At 39.7% G+C, this 18871-nt stretch overlaps 1 protein-coding gene across 2 annotated transcripts in view; it reads left to right on the top strand.

Moving 5' to 3' along the window:
* The window catches only part of dennd1b (DENN/MADD domain containing 1B), a 277534-nt gene that overhangs the window by 126501 nt on the left and 132162 nt on the right, over positions 1 to 18871 (top strand). For both annotated transcript variants that reach the window (XM_041208107.1, XM_041208108.1), the window contains exons 6-7: positions 14596 to 14665; positions 16054 to 16134. In XM_041208107.1, the coding sequence (XP_041064041.1) occupies positions 14596 to 14665; positions 16054 to 16134 (151 nt within the window). The remainder of the gene's footprint in view (positions 1 to 14595; positions 14666 to 16053; positions 16135 to 18871) is intronic.

Below are 18871 nucleotides of genomic sequence, written 5' to 3'. Positions count from 1 at the left end.
TAATAAAATTTAAGGTGAAAGTTATATAGGAATGTAGGAGCAGGAGTATACCATTTAGCCACTTGAGCTTCTTCTTCCATTCAAAGAGATGATGGCTGACCTGCATCTACCTGACTTTGGTTCCATGATCCTTAATGCCCTTGACTAACAAAGACCTTTTAAATAAAATTGACAATGTATTACTCTGCAGGGGTAAAATGACGATAATGAACATTATTTCTTCAGCCCAGTCTGTTGATTTTTAAAACTTATTTAAATGCACCTATTTACAGGTGTTCTTTTCAGAAACTGTTATACCTCTCTTGGAAATTAGTTATTGGTGTGCACATGTTGGGGTGATGTATTTAATAGGGCTTTCGTGAGAGCATGTCTACTTCTCAGCACTGGTAATGTGAATGCATTGTTTTCAAGGAAATTAAGTGCACTCTTTGGCTGTTGAAGTTGCATTTTATTTTGGATTCATTGGGCATTGGCTTTGCTTGGTTGGGAGATCTTTTTGCCTCTGGGTCACTGAGTCCCCTGCATGAGCATAAGTGCCATAATTTAGGCTGATACTCAATGCATTGATGAGGAAACAAAACATTTTCAGATCTGGACTACTTTTGTGCGATTTAGCTATTGTCTATTGTGAAGGATCTAAAGCTGTAATAGGAAGGCAGTAAGGATGGAAGGATGAGATCAGCTGGGCTCAAGTACTGTTTGGGGAATAAATGCAAATTTGGAACAGAGATGGTAAGAATGACTGGCTATCTCTTGAATTGCATTCTCTGTGATTGTGAAGATACTCAAAAGTACAATTTTTTTTTATCTTTAACTATCTATAAATGGCGCCTTAAAAACATATTATTTTTAATGTCATGTAATAGCTATTGTAATTATTTTATGTGAAGTATTCCATTCACATTTTAGTTACATATTTTGAAAATTACATGGGCAATGATTTAAAATGCAATACTGTTTTTTGGAGAAATGATAGACAAATTCTTTTCATGTGCTTTCATCTTTCAGTACTTAAACTTAATTAGTAATTGATCAGTGGTTCAAGCAACCACATTGAATTTGGTAGTACAGAACTTGAGTATCACTGAAAAAAGACACATTGAAGCTTTTCGCCTTGCACTCAATGGGACATATGCAAGGATACCAAATGTTGTTTTTATTTGTTCATGGGATGTGGGCATCGCTGGCTTGGCCAGCACTTATTGCCCTTCCCTAATTGCCCTTGCTCGGAGGGCATTTTTAAGAGTCAACCACATTGGTCTGGAGTCACATGTAGGCCAGACCAGGTAAGGACAGCAGATTTCCTTCCTAAAGGACATTAGTCAACCATTAGTGAGAAGAGAGTGCTGATTAATTGGCAAGTGGGCTCTGATTTGTAGAGGCATTGGCATAGAGAATGCATCAGTGAACTGACGACTAACAGTTAACTGCCATGCTTTGTTTAAATTCAAACCAGATAGGTTGACTCTGATTGGTCAAGGCATTGCCCTGAGGAATGAACCAGAGAATGGCTGTGGCCTATTTTGTTCAGTTATGCCTGTCATATTGTGCCTGTTTTAATGGAACAAAATAGGCAACAGCCATTCTCTATTTCATTCCCCAGGGCAATGCCTTGACCACTCAGAGACAAGCTGCCTTGTTTGAATTTAGATAAAGCATGGCAGTTAACTGTTAGTCATCGGTTAATTGGTGCATTCTCCATGGCCACGCCTCTGCCAATCAGAGTTCACTTGCCAATCAATCAGCACTCGCTTCTCATGAAGTATAAATTGTTCCCTTTACATTTGGTATTCTTGTGAATGTCCTGGAGTACAAAATGAAAAGCTTTGACATATGTATTTATTCAGCGATACATTGAACTTATTGATATTTCACTATGGCTATTATGAATGAACTTTTGAAAATTTTCGTTTGTATAAGATAATTTAACTGCAAATAAAACCCATAGAAACAAATAATAACCTAAACCTCATTCCCTCCCCCACTGACACACAGCGACAGCAGTGTGTACGATCTACAAGATCGACTGCAGAAACTCACCAAGTCTCCTTAGGCAGCACCTTTCAAACCCACGACTGCTACCATCTAGAAGGACAAGGGCAGCAGACACATGGGAAAACCACCGCCTGGGAGCTCCCTTCCAAGCCACACACCATCCTGACTTGGAAATATATCGTCGTTCCTTCACTGTCGCTGCATCAAAACCCTGGAACTCCCTCCCTACCAGCACTGTAGCTGTACCTACACCACATGGACTGCAGGAGTTCAGGGAGGTGGCCTACCACCACCTTCTCAAGGGCAATTAGGGAAGGACAATAAATGCTGACCTAGCCAGCAATGCCCACATCCCATGAATGAATAAAAAAAACTTTGAATTAACTTCTTTCAAGAATTAAAACAATTGTACATTTTATTAACAATGTCAAATGATTAAAAACAAGAATTTAAAGTTGTTCATCTTGTTAAACTCTTGCCCATATGACCAGTTTTTATGCTCAAATGTAAATAGTGAGATTTGATACAGGTATTCAAAATCAGAATAGATAGGGAAAAAATGTTCCCATTGGTGGAAGGAGTGAGAATCAGAGGGCACAGATTTAAGGTAAATGATAAAAGAAGTAATGGTGACATGAGGAAAAACTTTGTCGTGCAATGAGCGGTTAGGATCTGGAATGTACTGCCTGAGACTGTGGTTGAGGTAGGTTCGGCTGAAGCATGCAAGAGGAAATTGGATTCCTGAAAAGGAAGAATGTGCAGGGCTATGAGGAGAATGCGGCAAGTGAGACGAGATAAATTGCTCCTACAGAGAACCGATGCAAACACAGTGGGCTGAATGGCCTCCATCTGTGCTGTAACAATTTGTAATTCTGTTAGCAAGCAATTAGCTCACTCTCAGGCAACTCCAGCCAAGTCTGATCCTGTCCACATACATGCTTTGCAGCAAAGCTCACAGCACAGACCATGAACCTCGGATTTTCTGGTCTACATACCTCTGTTGTGTGCTGCCTTTATTAACTGAGCAATTAGGTGAGCCCTTATATTGATATATCTTTTGAAACTGAGAAACCAAGTTCAAGGGTCAAGACCCAAGTGCAAGAAGTTAAAGTTGAAATAAGTATGATAGAAGACAAAATAGATGAACAAGTAGTGATTAAGGTTTAAAAATTATGTTATAATACTGAATTATGTTTTCTGTATCCTATGTGGCAGGATATAATACATCATAATACACAAAACTCAGTATAATTTTCCCTCGGTGCTTATATTCAGAAAAAATATTCCTTGTTTGAAGTTCAGATTACTGCTTAGAATAATCAAACGGACTACAAAACCTTTTTATGTAAATATTAAAGGCTAGTAATTTCACACATCATTGAATTCTGCAAGCAACAGGTTTATCTCTTATTACATTATTCTTACAAATGATACTTGATCACAGATATTAATTTGATTGCTTTCGAAAAAAAATCCTCCCTGTTTAGATTGGTGAAATTGGCAGTGAATCATCAACATTTTGGAACAGTCTCTCTTTGCAGGCCAATTGCAATTTTCTTAGTTGCCTCTTAATGGTAAAGTATTGGTAAAGGAACTATAAAATCTTATTGATTTATTGGAGAATGGCAATTTATAATTCTAAAAGCTTATCTTGTTAAAGAATGTTTGCATGTTGTCTAGCGCAGTTTTGAAAATCTAGAGCTTGTGGTTTAATGTTTATAATTATTTTAATGGGGTTTTGCTTACAGACAAAAGGAGAGAGGCAAAAATGTGCATTGTAACCAAATGTGCGAATGTCACAGGTGTAAACACATTTGCAACAGAGTTTCATGAATGGCTTTCATTTCATCCATGGTTTAATTTAATCCATCCTGTGCATCAAATTTAACTTTTGATCAATATTTAAGGCCTGTCATTATAGACGTTACCTTGTAATGATTTTTTTTTCTGTTCCATTTGTATTGATGGTTGGAATCAGAGTTTGACAGGCAAAACTCTAACTGAACAATGGACTGCCTTTAAAGATGTGATAGACTTGGGGAGAGGACAAACAAATCCAGAACTCCCTGGATGATGAAAGACATTGAGAGTCAGGTGAAGCAGAAAAAGGGCACATATGACAGATACAATTATACAATTGAGAATCAGGCTCAATATATAAGGTAGAGAGGGGCAGTAAAAAAAAAAGAGGAACAGAGAGGATGAGAAGAGTCTAGCAACGAACAGAAAAGTGAATACAAAAGTCTCCTCTAGGCATATAAATAGTAAAAGGGTGGTAAAAAGCAGAAGTGGGGCTGATTTGGGATCTAAGAGGGATTTACACACAGCAAAAAGGGCCATGGCTGAGGTAATAAATGAATACTTTGCATCTGTCTTTACCAAGGAAGAAGATGCTGCCCACATCATTGTGCAATAGGGTATTGAGACAGTGGATGGGCTAAAAATTAATGACAAGAATGTATTAGATAGGCTGGCATACTCAAAGATGTCAAATCACCAAGACTGGATGAGATGCATCTGAAAATACTGAGTAAGTAAGGAAGGAAATTGCAGAGACACTGACCATTATCTTTCAATCCTTCTTCGATAGGGCAATGGTACCAGGGGACTGGAGAATCTCAGTTGTTACACCCTTGTTCAAAAAGGATGTAAGGTTAAGCCCAGCAACTACAGGCCAGGCAGCTTAACCTTGCTGGTGAGAAAGCTTTCAGCAATGATAATTTGGGACAAAGCTAGCAGCATGAATTTCTTAAGAGCAAATCGTTTGTAACTAACTTGCTTATCTGAGATGAGATAACATAGAGGGTTGATGAGGGAATGTGTTTGATTTTGTGTACAGGAACTTTTAAATTTTGAGGATGATACAATACATGGAAGTATTGTGAAATCTGAGGAGGATAGCGTTACACTTCAGAAGCACATAGACCAATTTGGTGAAATGGGTGGGCAAGTGGCAGATGAAGTTTAATGCAGAGAAGTGTGAAGTGATTCAGTTTGGAAGGAAGAACGAGGAGAGGTAATATCAGGTAGAGTACGATTCTAAAGGGGGTGCAGGAGCAGAAGGACCTGGGGATAAGGTGCCCAAATCATTGAAAGTGGAAGAGCAGGGTAGGTGAGAAAGTGGTTAATAAAGCTTACAAGATCCTGGGCTTTATAAACAGAGGCATAGAGTACAAAAACATGGAAGTTATGATAAACTTGTACATAACGCTGGTTATGTCTCAGCTGGAGTATTGCATCCAGTTCTGGGCACTGTACTTTAGGAAGGATGTGTCGGTATTAGAGAGAGTGCAGATAAAGATTCATGAGAATGGTCCCTGGGTTGAGAAACTTGAGTTCTATAGAAAAATTGGAGAAGCTGAGACAGCACTACTTGGAGAAAAACTGAGACAGCACTCCTTGAAGAAGAAGACGGCTGAGAGGAGATTTGATAGAGGCCTTCAAAATCACGAGGGGTCTGGATAGAGTAGATATAGGGAGAAGCTGTTGCCATTGGTGGAAGGATTAAGAACTGGAAAACAGTGATATGAGGTGAATGGCAAAATAACCAATGGTGACAAGAGGAAAATCTCTTTTTTACACCGAGTGGCTAGGAGCTGGAATGCACTTTCTGAGAGTATGCTGAAGGCAGATTCAATCACTACGTTCAAAAGAGAACTGGGTAATTATCTGTTGAGAGCAAATTTGCAGGATGGTTAGGGAAAAGGCTGAGAAAATGGGTCTAAGGGCAGAATTTGTCGTTCAGTGTGCGGCCGCACACCCAGCCCGCTCAAGTGTGAAATAGAACGCGATGGCGTCGGGTGAGCGTCCTGACATCATTGCGCATTTGCACGATATTTCAGTCGGCAGGCGTGTAGAAGAGTCGGCAGCGCACCTGCCGACAGTTAAGAGGCCTATTAAGACCTTTAGCATTGTAATTGATGGAGATTTATCATTGCCCGTCTAATGTTACAGTTGGCAGGTGGGCAAATCGGCCAGGCGGCCTTTGCCTTTTTGAGGAAACCTCTTCCAAGAGCGGGATGAGGTTTCCAATATTAAAAAAAAATAAAAATGTTTGGACAGAATTTTCATCATCCATATGTGCAGGTGACTGATTCTAGACGTGTGGGCATTTTTTTTTCCGACATTTGAAAATCTTTATTTATTGCTTTTGGATTCTTCAGCTCCCAGAGGCAGCTCTCTGTCTTCCGGGAGCTTCCCTGCTCCCGTGCTGACTTCAGCGCTCGCCCTCCCCACCCCCCCACCCCTCTCCCAGCAGCACTGAGCACTTCAGCGTTAGTTGGCCAGTCAGCAAGAAATTGCGGTCGGCGGTTTATCCTCCAGCCGATCCTGGACCCGCCAATCGCGGGCACCCGTCAAACTAAAAATCCTGCCTGAAGTGAATTGCTCTTGCCAGCATGGACACAACAAGCTGAATGGCCACCTTCTGTGCTGTAACCATTCTATAGTGCAACATAGAACTTGACAGAAATGATAATCCTTGCTATGATTCCAGGTATGACTATTGGAAAGCATATAAGTAATTGAGACACATTTAGCGAAATGTTGCTGTTTGGAAAACCAGGCCCACCTGATGCTGCCAACTATTCATTTGATGAAATGGAGGTACTAACGACTCCATTTGCAGTAAACTGCTCAATTTGACAAGTTTCAACATTTATTCAGACTCCAATGTAAAATGTTTGCTGCAAAATGCTTTGTTTCGCTTCATCTGACTTAAACTGACTGCATAATTTTCAAAAAAACTTGATATAGAACAGTTGAATAATGAAACCACAGTAAAGTGGATCAGTCCCTCTGTAAAGGAGGATTAAGATTATGGCTGGAAGTTACAGTTTTTTTTCTGTTGTTTTGCTGTTCAACTTGGCGTGACCAATGAAAAGTTGGTGCCCACCTTTTTTACTGACTGGGCAACAGTCATAATGGACTGCAGTTCAGATCAGTTGGATTGGATGTAATTTTGCCAAATCTGGAACCATTATAATTGGAGACATTGAGCACAGAGCAAGGAAGTTATGCCACATTGTGCTATTAGCATCCTTGGTGTCATACTTGGCCCCAAGGTGAGTTTCCAAACTCATATTTGCACCATCACTAAGGCCACCCATTTCCATCTCTGTCGCCCGACTCTGTCTCTGCTCCTCTGCTGAAACCTCATCCATGCCTTTGTCACCTCCAAATGTAATTATTCCAGTGCACTCCTATCCTGTGTCCCATGCTCTATGATTCATAAATTTGAGGCCATCCAGGGCTAAGGAGAAAGAGCAGAGGAATGGGACTAATTGGGTAGTTCTTTCAAAGAGCCAACACAGGCACAGTGGACAGAATTACTGTCCGACTCTATTTACCCAAGTAGGCTAGGAGGGAGGTTCCATGCATAACCAGTTGCAAATGTTGTTTCAACAGAAAATTCACAGACAACAGTCAAATAGTGTCAGAACAGAATGTTGATTAAAGCAACATGCACCGATATGCTTGTGTATGTAAGAGAAAAATAATTAAATGTGCAGGAAAGAGAATTGAATTGTGTAAGTAGATGCTGTAATGCAATGGAAAAGATAATATGGATAAATTATTTGAGATTATGATTAATCACATGGTTTATCAGCTTTAATAATGGAAACAGACATTTGGGCATGGAAAATTCAATCTTTATTTAATTAAGTGTCCCTGTAGATTTCACCAACAATTCTCTCAAGATTTCCACTACCTCTAGTCATTTTATCTTAGGCTTTCTGGTTGGCTAGTATTTGTCTGACTGACTTAAAGCCAAAACATACAGCCATGAAATACTTCGGAATACCTGGACTGCATTCAGAAATCTTGTATGCCTTGAAGTTACGATGACACAACAAAGACTTAAAGAGAAAAATGACCTCTGTGGTAACAACAGAACCCAAAATTCCAGAATGAATCATGTGTGCACAGGTATTTGAGTGGTGACACCTTGGAGTAAAATTGATGTTCCTTGTTGCTTGGCGGTGTGGCTTATTTTTTTATTCATTTACAGGATGTGGGCATCGCTGGCTAGGCCAGCATTTTTGCCCATCTCTAATTGCCTTTGAGAAGGTGGTGGTGAGCTGCCTTCTTGAACCGCTACAGTCCACATGGTGCAAGTTCACCCACAGTGCTGTTAGGAAGGGAGTTCCAGAATTTTGACCCAGTAAAAGAACAGCGATATATTTCCAAGTCAGGGTGGCAAGTGTCTTAGAGGGGAAGGTGGTTCCCTTCTACCTGCTGCGCTTTTCCTTCTAGATGGTAGTGGTTGTGGGTTTGGAAGATGCTCTCTCAGGAGCCTTGGTGAATCCCTGCACTGCACCTTGTAGATGGTACACAGTGCTGCCACTGTTCATCGTTGGTGGAGGGAATGAATGTTTGCGTAAGGGATGCCAACCAAGTGGGCTGCTTTATCCTGCATGGTGTCAAGCTTCTTGAGTGTTTTTGGTGCTGCACTTATCCAGGAAAGTGGGGAGTATTCCATCACACTCCTGACTTATGCCTTGTAGATGCTGGACAGGCTTTGGGGAGTCAGGAGGTGAGTTACTCCTGCAAGATTCCTAGCCTCTGACCTACTGTAGCCACAGTATTTATATGGCGAGTTAAGTTCAGTTTCTGGTCAATGGTAACCCCCAGGATGTTGATAGTGGGGGATTCAGCGATGCAAAGGGACAATGGCTAGATTCTCTCTTGTTGGACATGGTCATTGCTTGGCACTTGTGTGGTGCGAATGTTACTTGCCATTTGTCAGCCCAAGCCTGGACATTTTTGAGGTCTTGCTGCATTTGGACATGGACTGCTTTAGTATCTGAGGAGTCACAAATGGTGTTGAACATTGTGCAATCATCAGTGAACGTCCACACTTCTGACCTTATGATGGAAGGAAGGACATTGATGAAGCAGCTGAAGATGGTTGGGCCTAGGACACTATCCTGAGGAACTCCTACAATGATGTCCTGGAACTGAGATGATTGACCTCCCACAACTACAACCATCTTCCTTGTGCTAGGTATGACTCCAACCAGTGGAGAGATTTCCCATTGATTGCAGTTTTGCTAGAGCTCCTTGATGCTGCCTTGCTGTCAAGGACAGTCAGTCTCGCCTAACCTTTGGAGTTCAGCTCTTTTTTGGACTGGTGCAAGAATGTTTAAAAAAAAATCTGCTTTAGAATGGTGTTAAACCTTGATGCACTACATTTAGTTGCAGAGAAGCATGACCTTTATCGGTTTTTTCCAATCGAAAGATTTGCTCGAATTGTCTAGACTTTATTGAATTGTTTCATACAGCGAGAGGTTTGGGTCTGGAATACGCTGCCTGAAAGTGTGATGGAGGCAGATTCAACTGAGGCATTCAAGAGAGGATTAGATGATTATTTAAATAGAAACATTGCGCAAGGTTACAGGGAAAAGACAGGAGAATGACACTGAGTCATACTGCTCACTCTGAGAGCTGGTGTGATACGATGAGCCAAATGGCCGCCTCCTGCATTGTAACAATTCTGTGATTCTGTATCCCACTGGAGGTTTTAGGAAGAGGTGTATTGGGACTACTAATCGGTGCAAATATATTAAGTATATTTATGCTTAAGTGTAGATATGCATAGATGCACATGTCCACTATGTGTGCAGAACTGCAACTGAACTTTACAACTATGTAATGAAAACTACTCATTTAAGTTAAAGTAGATGTTTTTGATGTCAGGAATGTGTTACCATTTTAACCCAATCCATGTGAGAGCACCTGAAATTCCAGTGGAGTCAAAGGATACCCAGTCTACTTGCTTGAATGTCAGCTTTCTCCAACCACGAATAAGATGTTGCAACAAGGCTCAGCTGCATTGATACCTGACTGACATTAGAACTGCATGGTTTTAATCTTTGTCTAAATTTTGTACTCATTACGTAAATTGAAAATTTGACATTGTGCTTGAAAAGTGTGGGGGATTAGTTTTATAGAGCAATGAGATTTTTCTTTAAAAGCAAAAGAAATTTATTGCCTCCGTAATGTTAAAGTTGTCAGAAGTCTAGGTTCAAATTGAAAATGCCCTCCCTAAAATGCTGACCATTTTAATTTATTTTACAAAGTTATGGTACGTAGGCTTGACAGTTGCATCTAATTTAAAATATTTTACAACCTTTAGGTCTTGTTTTTACAGTAGGAGAGAATCACAGCATAAATACAGTGGTAGATAAATTTTGACAGCTTAACATGACATTGAAATGCAAGACCTTGTTTATACATCATCTTTGAAGGAGGGGGAAAATGAAAGATTATATGACTTGAAACATAAATCAAATTGGTTAATCCAGTGTCGAAAGAGGAATCTGAAGAAAGAAAGGAGTAACTTTATTTTGAAGTTCGTGGTACGTAGTAACTGAATATAGTTTTCGCTGAATGATAATGGCTTCAGTATATTAAGCAGATGAAAATAAACTTTGCATACTGAAATAATTGCAATAGGTGGAAAAGTGTTAACTGGTGGGAATGCAAAAGATATGCCTTGTTTACTTTTATATCTTTATTAAATTATGATTGAAATAAAACTTTTGAGTATCACTACATTTGTAATTAAAAATTATCCATTATATGAATTATACTAGGGTTTTCCCAGACTATTTACTAGATTAGATACCTGATATGGAAGGGTTGTCTTATGAGGAAAGGTTGAGCAGGCTGGGGCTATACTTGTTGGGAGTTTAGAAGAATGAGACTTTATTGAAATATAGGAACTTTTGATGAGGTTGTTTCTTCTTGTAGGGGAACCTAGAACTAGGGGCACTGTTTAAAGACCAGGAGTCTCCCATTTAACATGGAGCTGAGGAGGAATTTCTCCTCTCAGAAGGTTGTCATACAGGCAGCTTTCTTGTTTCTCAGTCAGAAGGTTGCAGATTCAAATCCGACTTTAGAGACTTGAGCATATAATCTAAAATGGCATCTCTGTGCGGAGCACAGGGTATACTGCGCTGTCAGAGGTGCTGCTTTTTGGACATTAAAATGTCTGCCCTCTCAGGGCAAACCTATTTGACGAAGAGCAGAGCAGCTCTCCCGGTATCCTAGGCAACATTTATCCCTCAACCAAAGTCACTAAATAGATGAAGTAGCCATTTATTTTGTTGCCATTTGTGAGAGGTAGTTTTTTGCATGTTGGCTGCCATGTCTCCTCCATTACAACAGTATTCTGCTTAGGAATACTTCAATGGTTGTGAAGTACTTGAGGATGGTCTGAGGTCCTGAAAGGTGCTATTAAAATGCAAGCCCGTTTTTTATCCTCCAGAGACATGAATTTTTCTTTATCAATAGTTTGCTTTTGAAGTGTGTTTGATTAAAGCTTCTGTGCATTGTTTGGAGTATTGAACCCTACGTTTTTAAAGTTTAATGCTTTATGTGAATTTTTGAACCTGGACAAATTGAGGGAAGAAGAGTTAATTCAAATAGTGTTATAGATAGTTGTAACAAAGTTAATGCATAATGTAAGATGTCATCTATCTATGTTTACAAGTCGCCTCCAAGAAGTATTTGCGTTTTACTTTCAGTAGTCTCTCCTTAACTTTTGTTGCCGCTCAATTAGTGCTCAAGAATAAAACATTTTGAGTTCCTCTGCCCAGCAGACATGGTGAAGTGCAGGCTGAAATTCGTTCCATGTCACACAGGAGTGTGCTTTGATATCTACCTATGTGACATCTCAGTTTCTAACGTTTTCAGGTGATACAAGTTCCATGAGATGAGATTTTCATTGCGCTATTTAAGACCATGTTCCATGATAATGGAATGTCCTTAATGTTCAAGCCAAAACAATGGTCTACCTTTCATCCTTTGACTGAGGAACAAATCCTTGGCACAATATTGCCTGCTGCGAATAGGAGAGCTTAAAAAAAAATAAACAATTGGTTATTGGTTTTCTATGACATTTATCCAAAGGCTGTACTACCAAAATGTACTTGTGATTTTGCTTTAAATACATCCCCTGTCTGTATTCTGTCTCAAGCAAAAACATTTGTGGCCCTTAAGTGTGATTACTGTTAAATTATGGCTCTCCAGGAGGTGATGACTGAAGTTTGTCAAATGCAAACAGAGGTCTTGTGTGTTTCTTTTGTGTTGCAAACTGCTCTGTGTTTTGATTGTGATTGTCACAGTTGACCTGAGCTGTTCATTGCAGTCATTCAGAAATACCTCTGTATATTGTACTGGCTACCACATTGACAGAGTTTGTCGAAATCCTCAACACATCCAGCCATCTCATCAGGTAAAGATCATGCATCACCTTTTCCAAGCATAACTGGAGCCCTCCTTGGATATTTGTCTAACAAAATCCCCATCATCAGCTACACAGTGTTCCATTTGAACCCTAAGTACTGCCCATCCTACTGTATTCTGTCATTCTGCAGCATTCCTGATCTCCAAGTGTTTAACAATTCAATAAGGAAGTGTACATGCAAATAGGATCTGGTTATCAGTTACCACTCATCAAAAGTATATTCTTGTAAATATATGTAAACAAAGTGTGCAACAATTGGACCAATATAAAACCCAGAGAACTATGTAGTCTTGTGAAGTTGTTCTGCGTTGTATCTGAGGAAATTCTGCAGGGGTTGACGTGTCTACAACAAATGCCCCAAAATCTGCAGGCAGCATATTAAAAAAAATATGATCTTCATATACATTTGCAGAACTGGCTTTGCATCATCCAAATTTTAGCTATCCAATCATAATGAGAAGGTCTCTAGCAATGGTTTTATTTCCCATCCCTACATCATCCCTTCCAGAGCAATCCCTCCCCTGTGAAATATTGATCTGGGGGTCCCCTCTTCATCTATGAGTTACATCTTAGTGATAACAACCACATATGGGTAATCTTCCATGTGTAGATTGATGCATCACTCTACTTCCCAAACCTCTTGCAACCTCCCCACTGCTCCTGCAATCTAGTTACTTGTTCAACATCCAATTTCAGATGAACCTTAACTTTCTCTAATTAACCCATTGGAAAGCCAGTGCCAGAGTCTCAGCAATTGGAAGACCTCGCATCTGATGTATTGGAAATTCATTGATACTTTTTTAATTTGACTGTGAATGGTGTAAGACAGAGGTTGGGACACACAGACTGGCAGAGGGACTTGATGTAACAAAAAAAGCTGCAAACGCAGTCAGGCTTGTTGAAGGACAATCTGTGAGGCAGAGAGGCCAAAGGATAGTCAGAAGTCACCTTGCTTAAGTTAAGTGAGGTGTAGCATTGTATTTTGTGTTGTTACATGAAGGCATTGCTTGCATGCAAAGAACAAATAGCTACAAAACACCACATACAAACCAAGTTCAGTCCACATTTGGAGAAACTAGAGAAGCACACGAGTGAAAGACACAAATATCGAGTCTAAATCATAAAGGCATACTTTTGTTATGTCTTTAGACTAATGCAGAAAGCGATATAAAATAGAATCAAGGCCGATGAAAATAAGTAAGATGTTCAAGCGTTTTACTGGAGTAACTGGTTGCCCCTCAGCCCAAGAATGAATCTTTAGTGTAACTGCAAGGTAGTAAGTTTTAACGAAGGAGCGGTGGGTTGCGTGTTAGAAAGGGAATTGCAGAACATTGGGTGTGATGGTCATTGATGAGGAGTATTCTTAAGAGGGTGGAGTCAGCAGAACTACAAGTTTGGGAAGGTGTTTTGTTTAGACTTTGAACAGCCACTATAAGCCTGAGATGGCTGAGATAAGGATATTCATACAGTCACCCCCAATGGGTATGTGTGGATGGGTGCATTTTGTTTGGGAGTGTGCAGCCATTCTGGGGATTTATGGTTGTTTGGTAGTGCAGAACTTGAGTATTGCTGAAAAAAAAGACTTCTTTTTGTCAAAGCTTTTGATGAGCCATCAAGATGCAGATTATCAGTGGAGATGCCTTAAATCAATCAAAGCAGCTGGAATTTAGTATCATCATATTTCTGTACATAAACTGTGCTGGAAAAGTTTGGAAAATGCAACATAGGGATTTTGCAATTTGACGCCATTGGAATCACACAGACCAACTTATAGGAATGTAAGTGTACAGAAGAAATGATTCTGATCAGTTCTTAAATAAAAAGTTTTAGCTAGGAAGTGACAAGATTCAGTTTCAGTCATTGTTTGTAGCATTTTAAATTTAGAATTCTAATTAGTGTGAAATACATTGCATAAAACTTGTAATTAGATTTAATATAAACAGATTGGTATCTTGTTTGTCGTACATTATATGTGTGTCCAGTGGCATATTTGTTTAAAAAAAAATCTTTACTACTTGATGGTATGTTGCCCTTAAATGGTGAAATATTTTTAGTGGCAGTGTTGTCTCAATGTTCCATGCTGTGATAAGGGCTGCGGTCTGAGAGAAAAAGTGTAAGCTCTGAAATGAATCTGGGTGTGTTCGTTGCCTGAGTGCAGCTATTTTTTTTGGTAAAAACTGTCCTGACATGTTTGTACAATGTTTATTTTTGTGTACACATGAATTTTTAAATCTAATTTATTAGATACTACTTAGCATTTTCCTTTATCACCCAAATGAGAAAAAGAGTAATTATATTATGCAACATTTGTGACATAGTGAATGTCTTACAATCTTTTTCTTTTTCAGTTATTTGCCATGGTTTGAAGTCTACTACAAGCTACTGAATACATTGGCAGATCTTTTAGTTAAGGAACAGGTAAAAATTTTACTTGGAGTGTGCCTTTATTCATGTTTGGCCTAACTTTTTAAATTAAATGATGATCAAACAATTGCATAATTTCTGATTAATTTGAAATTGATGTAATTTTATCCAGGAGCTGTGGTGTAAAATTTGTAACCGCAAGTTTGACGAGCCAGCAAGTATTAATTTCTAAGCCAAGTTGGGAGGCCTTATTGTAGTCAAGACCAATAAACAAATATTTGCCCTGAGATTTCCATGGACAAATTAAAATGCACCTCAGACCTAACCAAGTTCCTATATGATCATTTTCAAATTCCATTCCCTAGTGACTGAGTCTATCCCTCTTATTGAAATGAGACCAGACCATTGAAACCTTGAATTCATATTTGATCCCAAGATGCGCTTCCGACTACATCTCCCTGTCATTGCTACGACAGCCTATTTCCATCTCTGTAACATCGCCAATTTTGTCCTTGCCTCAGCTCATCTGCTTCTGCAATTCTCATTCATTCCTTTACTACCTTTAGACTTGGCTATTCTGTTGTGATCCAGGCTGGCCTCTCACATTCTGCCCTCCATCAGCTTGAGATCACGCGTGACTTTGCCTGTGTCCTTACTCGCACCAAGTCCAGTTCACCTAATCACCCCTGTGCACACTGACCTACAGTGGCTATCACTCAAGTGTACTGCTCAATTTTAACTCAACTCAATTCTAAAATTCTCATCTATGTTTTCGAATCCCTCCACGCACATGCCCCTCCATTCTCTGTAACCTCTCTCAGCCTGAAAACCCTCCAAGATATCTATGCTCATCTAATTCTGGCCTCTTCAGCATCTCCAATATTAATTGCTCCACCAGTGGTGGTCATATCTTCAGCTACCCAGGCCCTGACCTGTGGAATTTTCTCCCTAAACTTATTGCCTCTCTCAGCCTTTCTTTCTTTAAGATGCTCCTTCAAACTTTTCTCTTTGACAGAACTTTTGGCCTTCTGTTCTAATATCACTTTCTGTGGCTCAATGTCTAATTTTGCTTTATGATGCTCCTATGGAGGTTATAATGTTGGGGTGATTTATTTGTTGAGGACAGTGGATAAGTTTTTTCAATTAATGTTCAGGCTCCAATGGATAACAGATTTTGAATATGCAAAATTTTCTCAAATGAAACTAATGATTGTAAAAGCTTTTCTTTTACTTTGCTTGTTGATCTTGGTTAGTGCAACATTTAAAGATGAGATTTAAAGCTGTTAGGAAAGTGAGCTGTGTCAAAAATATGGTGGTTTTTCACTGGATTTAAATAGTTTCAGCTTCATTTTCTTTTAAGCCAGAATTCTTATTTCTCAAATCCAGTTCCTAATGCATAACTTCTCCAATTCATGGAAGCTTCGTTCCTATCTGTCTTGCAGGAAAATGACTTGAATGATGTTTTAGAAACTTTGTATAAGCATGATGTACCAGTGCCAAATACTCCTGTCAATCTCAGCCTGGTAGGTTTTGTTTTTGGATTTGCTTGCTTAGCAGTGTAATTTGACATTGTGCATTCCAGTGTGGTCTGACAAGGCAGTATGTTCTGGACTAGAACAAGAGGAAAATACTGTGCCAGTGAATAGTCAGCTTTCTGTTACTATGTAAAGTCAAGAATAAACCTTTCACTTGCTGCTTGAGCTTTTGATTTGGAACTTGGCAGTCTACTATATAGTTGCAGTTTTACTTGTTTTTAATGTTATGTCGAAATGTTCACACAAATTACTTTTGAGATGCAATAAATTTTGTTGCAAGAAAAATCTTGTATAACCTAAGTAGTGGCACTTCGCAGAAAACAAAATGAAATTCAACTGTTGCTATTGTGTGTAAATCTCCATTCACAAGTGAATGTAAAGTCAGATTATGGTCAAAATTACCCATTGAACCTGTCTTCCTACTGGAATAAATTAGAAAATATAAAAGAGTTGGAGATGTATCTGTGAATGCGGTATTAGGTGAAAAGGAACAGATGTGGAACTTTGCACTTTCAATAAGAGAACTTACCTAATTTCTGAAGAACAATTAGAGGATATAACTTTGTTTTAAGATGTAGCCCTGAGTTGAAAGTGATAGAAATTGCCTTCTAAAATGGTTGCTGTGCTTTGCCATGTCATTATCTGTTCATTGCCCATAATACTTCAAAGTAAAGCTCACCCCAACTCATTGAATTAAAGCTAAGGGAAAGTTTATATCAAGTGTTATACTCAAAGCTCAGAAAAAGAGAGGGCCATAACTTCCAAGCTCCAGGATAGTGTAACTGGGAGTTACCCCAAAGATGCGCTGGAGAGTTCCTGGAAGTTCCCAGGTAAGGTGCGCACACCAATTGCCTGGAAGGTGCAAACTTTCCATGGGCAATTGCCCTGCACAGGGAACCTTCCGAAAATGCAAATAAGTCGCAAACTTCAGATAGTTCCAACTGAATTACATCAATAGTTACCCAGAAAAAGTTAGAAGAATTAAAACCATTTCTAGCTTCTGGGTAACTATTGTACAGACCCACACTGATGCCCCCATGGGACTCCTCCCATACCCCTGAATCCCCAGGAGACTCCCTCCACCCTCCAGATTACACACCCAACCCCCAGCCCATAAAATACATGAGTTTGGAAGTAGGAATGGATCATTAAGTCTGCTCAGCTTGTTTTAGAACTTTAGAAATTTATGACACAGAAGGAAGCCATGCAACCCATCGTATCTGCACTAGCTTTACCCTAGAGCAACTCTCAAATGTAATCGTGCAGCCCAGCTCAAACAACAGCCCTGGATATATCCTCAAAAGTGCCCGCAGTTATCTTAATTCCAGTCCGCCCTGATGTAGTTACAGCTACCTGGCATCATTGTCCTGCTGTTACCGCTACTTAACTGCCGGCCTGTCTCTAGCTCACTTATATCCACTGTTTAGTAGCTTGTACTACCTTAAGGAATTGTACCATTTTCCTTCCCTTATTATCCACATAAATTCTGTCTTTATGCAACCTTGAGAATCCTGTTGTGCAATGGTAGAATGTTTCACTAATAATGGCGTCCTCTCCTCTGAAAATATTCAATAGTTATTAATCCTTCTAACATTGAATTCCTTGTGCATTCACATATATGGCACTTAATCCTGACTCAGCTTTTTGGACAATTGACTATTGCCCTTTCTCCAGGTTTCCTCACTTTTGATTGGTAATTGCGCATACATTCTCCCTCATGACTCGATGCATTCTCTCAAGACATGCACTTAATTGTTTTTTGATCACAGTACTTGTATGCATATCACAGAATCACAGTGCAGAAGAGGTCCTTCGGCCCATCAAGTCTGCACCGACATGTGAGAAATACCAGACCTACCTACCTAATCCTATTTACCAGCACTTGGCCCATAGCTTTGAATGTTATGATGTGCCAAGTGCTCATCCAGGTACTTTTTAAAGGATGTGAGATAACACGCCTCCACCACCCACCCAGGCAGCGCGTTCCAGACCGTCACCACCCCTCTGGGTAAAAAAGTTTTTCCTCACATCCCCCCTAAACTCCTGCCCCTCACTTTGAACTTATGCCCCTTTGTGACTGACCCTTCAACTAAGGGGAACAGCTGCTCCCTATCCACCCTGTCCATGCCCCTCATAATCTTGTACACCTCAATCAGGTCGCCCTTCAGTCTTCTCTGCTCCAAAGAAAACAATCCAAGTCTATCCAACTTCTTTTTATAACTTAAATGTTTCATCCCAGGCAACATCCTGGTGAATCTCCTCTGCACCCCCTCCAGTGCAATCACATCCTTCCTATAATGTGGCAACCAGAACTGCACACAGTACTCCAGCTGTGTCCTCACCAAGGTTCTATACAACTCCAACATGACCTCCCTACTTTTGTAATCTATGCCTCGATTGATAAAGGCAAGTGTCCTGTATGCCTTTTTCAGCACCATCAGTAGCCTTGGTTTGTTACAAAGATGTGGATTATGCTAGTTTCATTTTCACTGAAAGATTTTGTTGATTTCTGTTGATCAAGCAGATAGAAGGCTTACTTTTAAGTTTCCTGCTCAAGAGTCTTGCATTAGAGATGATACCTAACCGAGCACAAGAAAATAAAACGATTGAGTTCAGCTTGTCAGCACCAGGAACCTGTTTATTCAGTGTGGGCAAGGCTGTTCTATAACTAAAGTGAAGGAGTTTATTTGGGTTAACCTGCCTATTATAGATCTTTCTCAGTAGG

Source organism: Carcharodon carcharias, chromosome 16 (assembly GCF_017639515.1).
Source record: "Carcharodon carcharias isolate sCarCar2 chromosome 16, sCarCar2.pri, whole genome shotgun sequence".
In the NCBI taxonomy this organism is placed as follows: domain Eukaryota; kingdom Metazoa; phylum Chordata; class Chondrichthyes; order Lamniformes; family Lamnidae; genus Carcharodon; species Carcharodon carcharias.
Note: the sequence above shows the minus strand (reverse complement) of the source record. Positions and strands in the feature narration are given on the sequence as shown.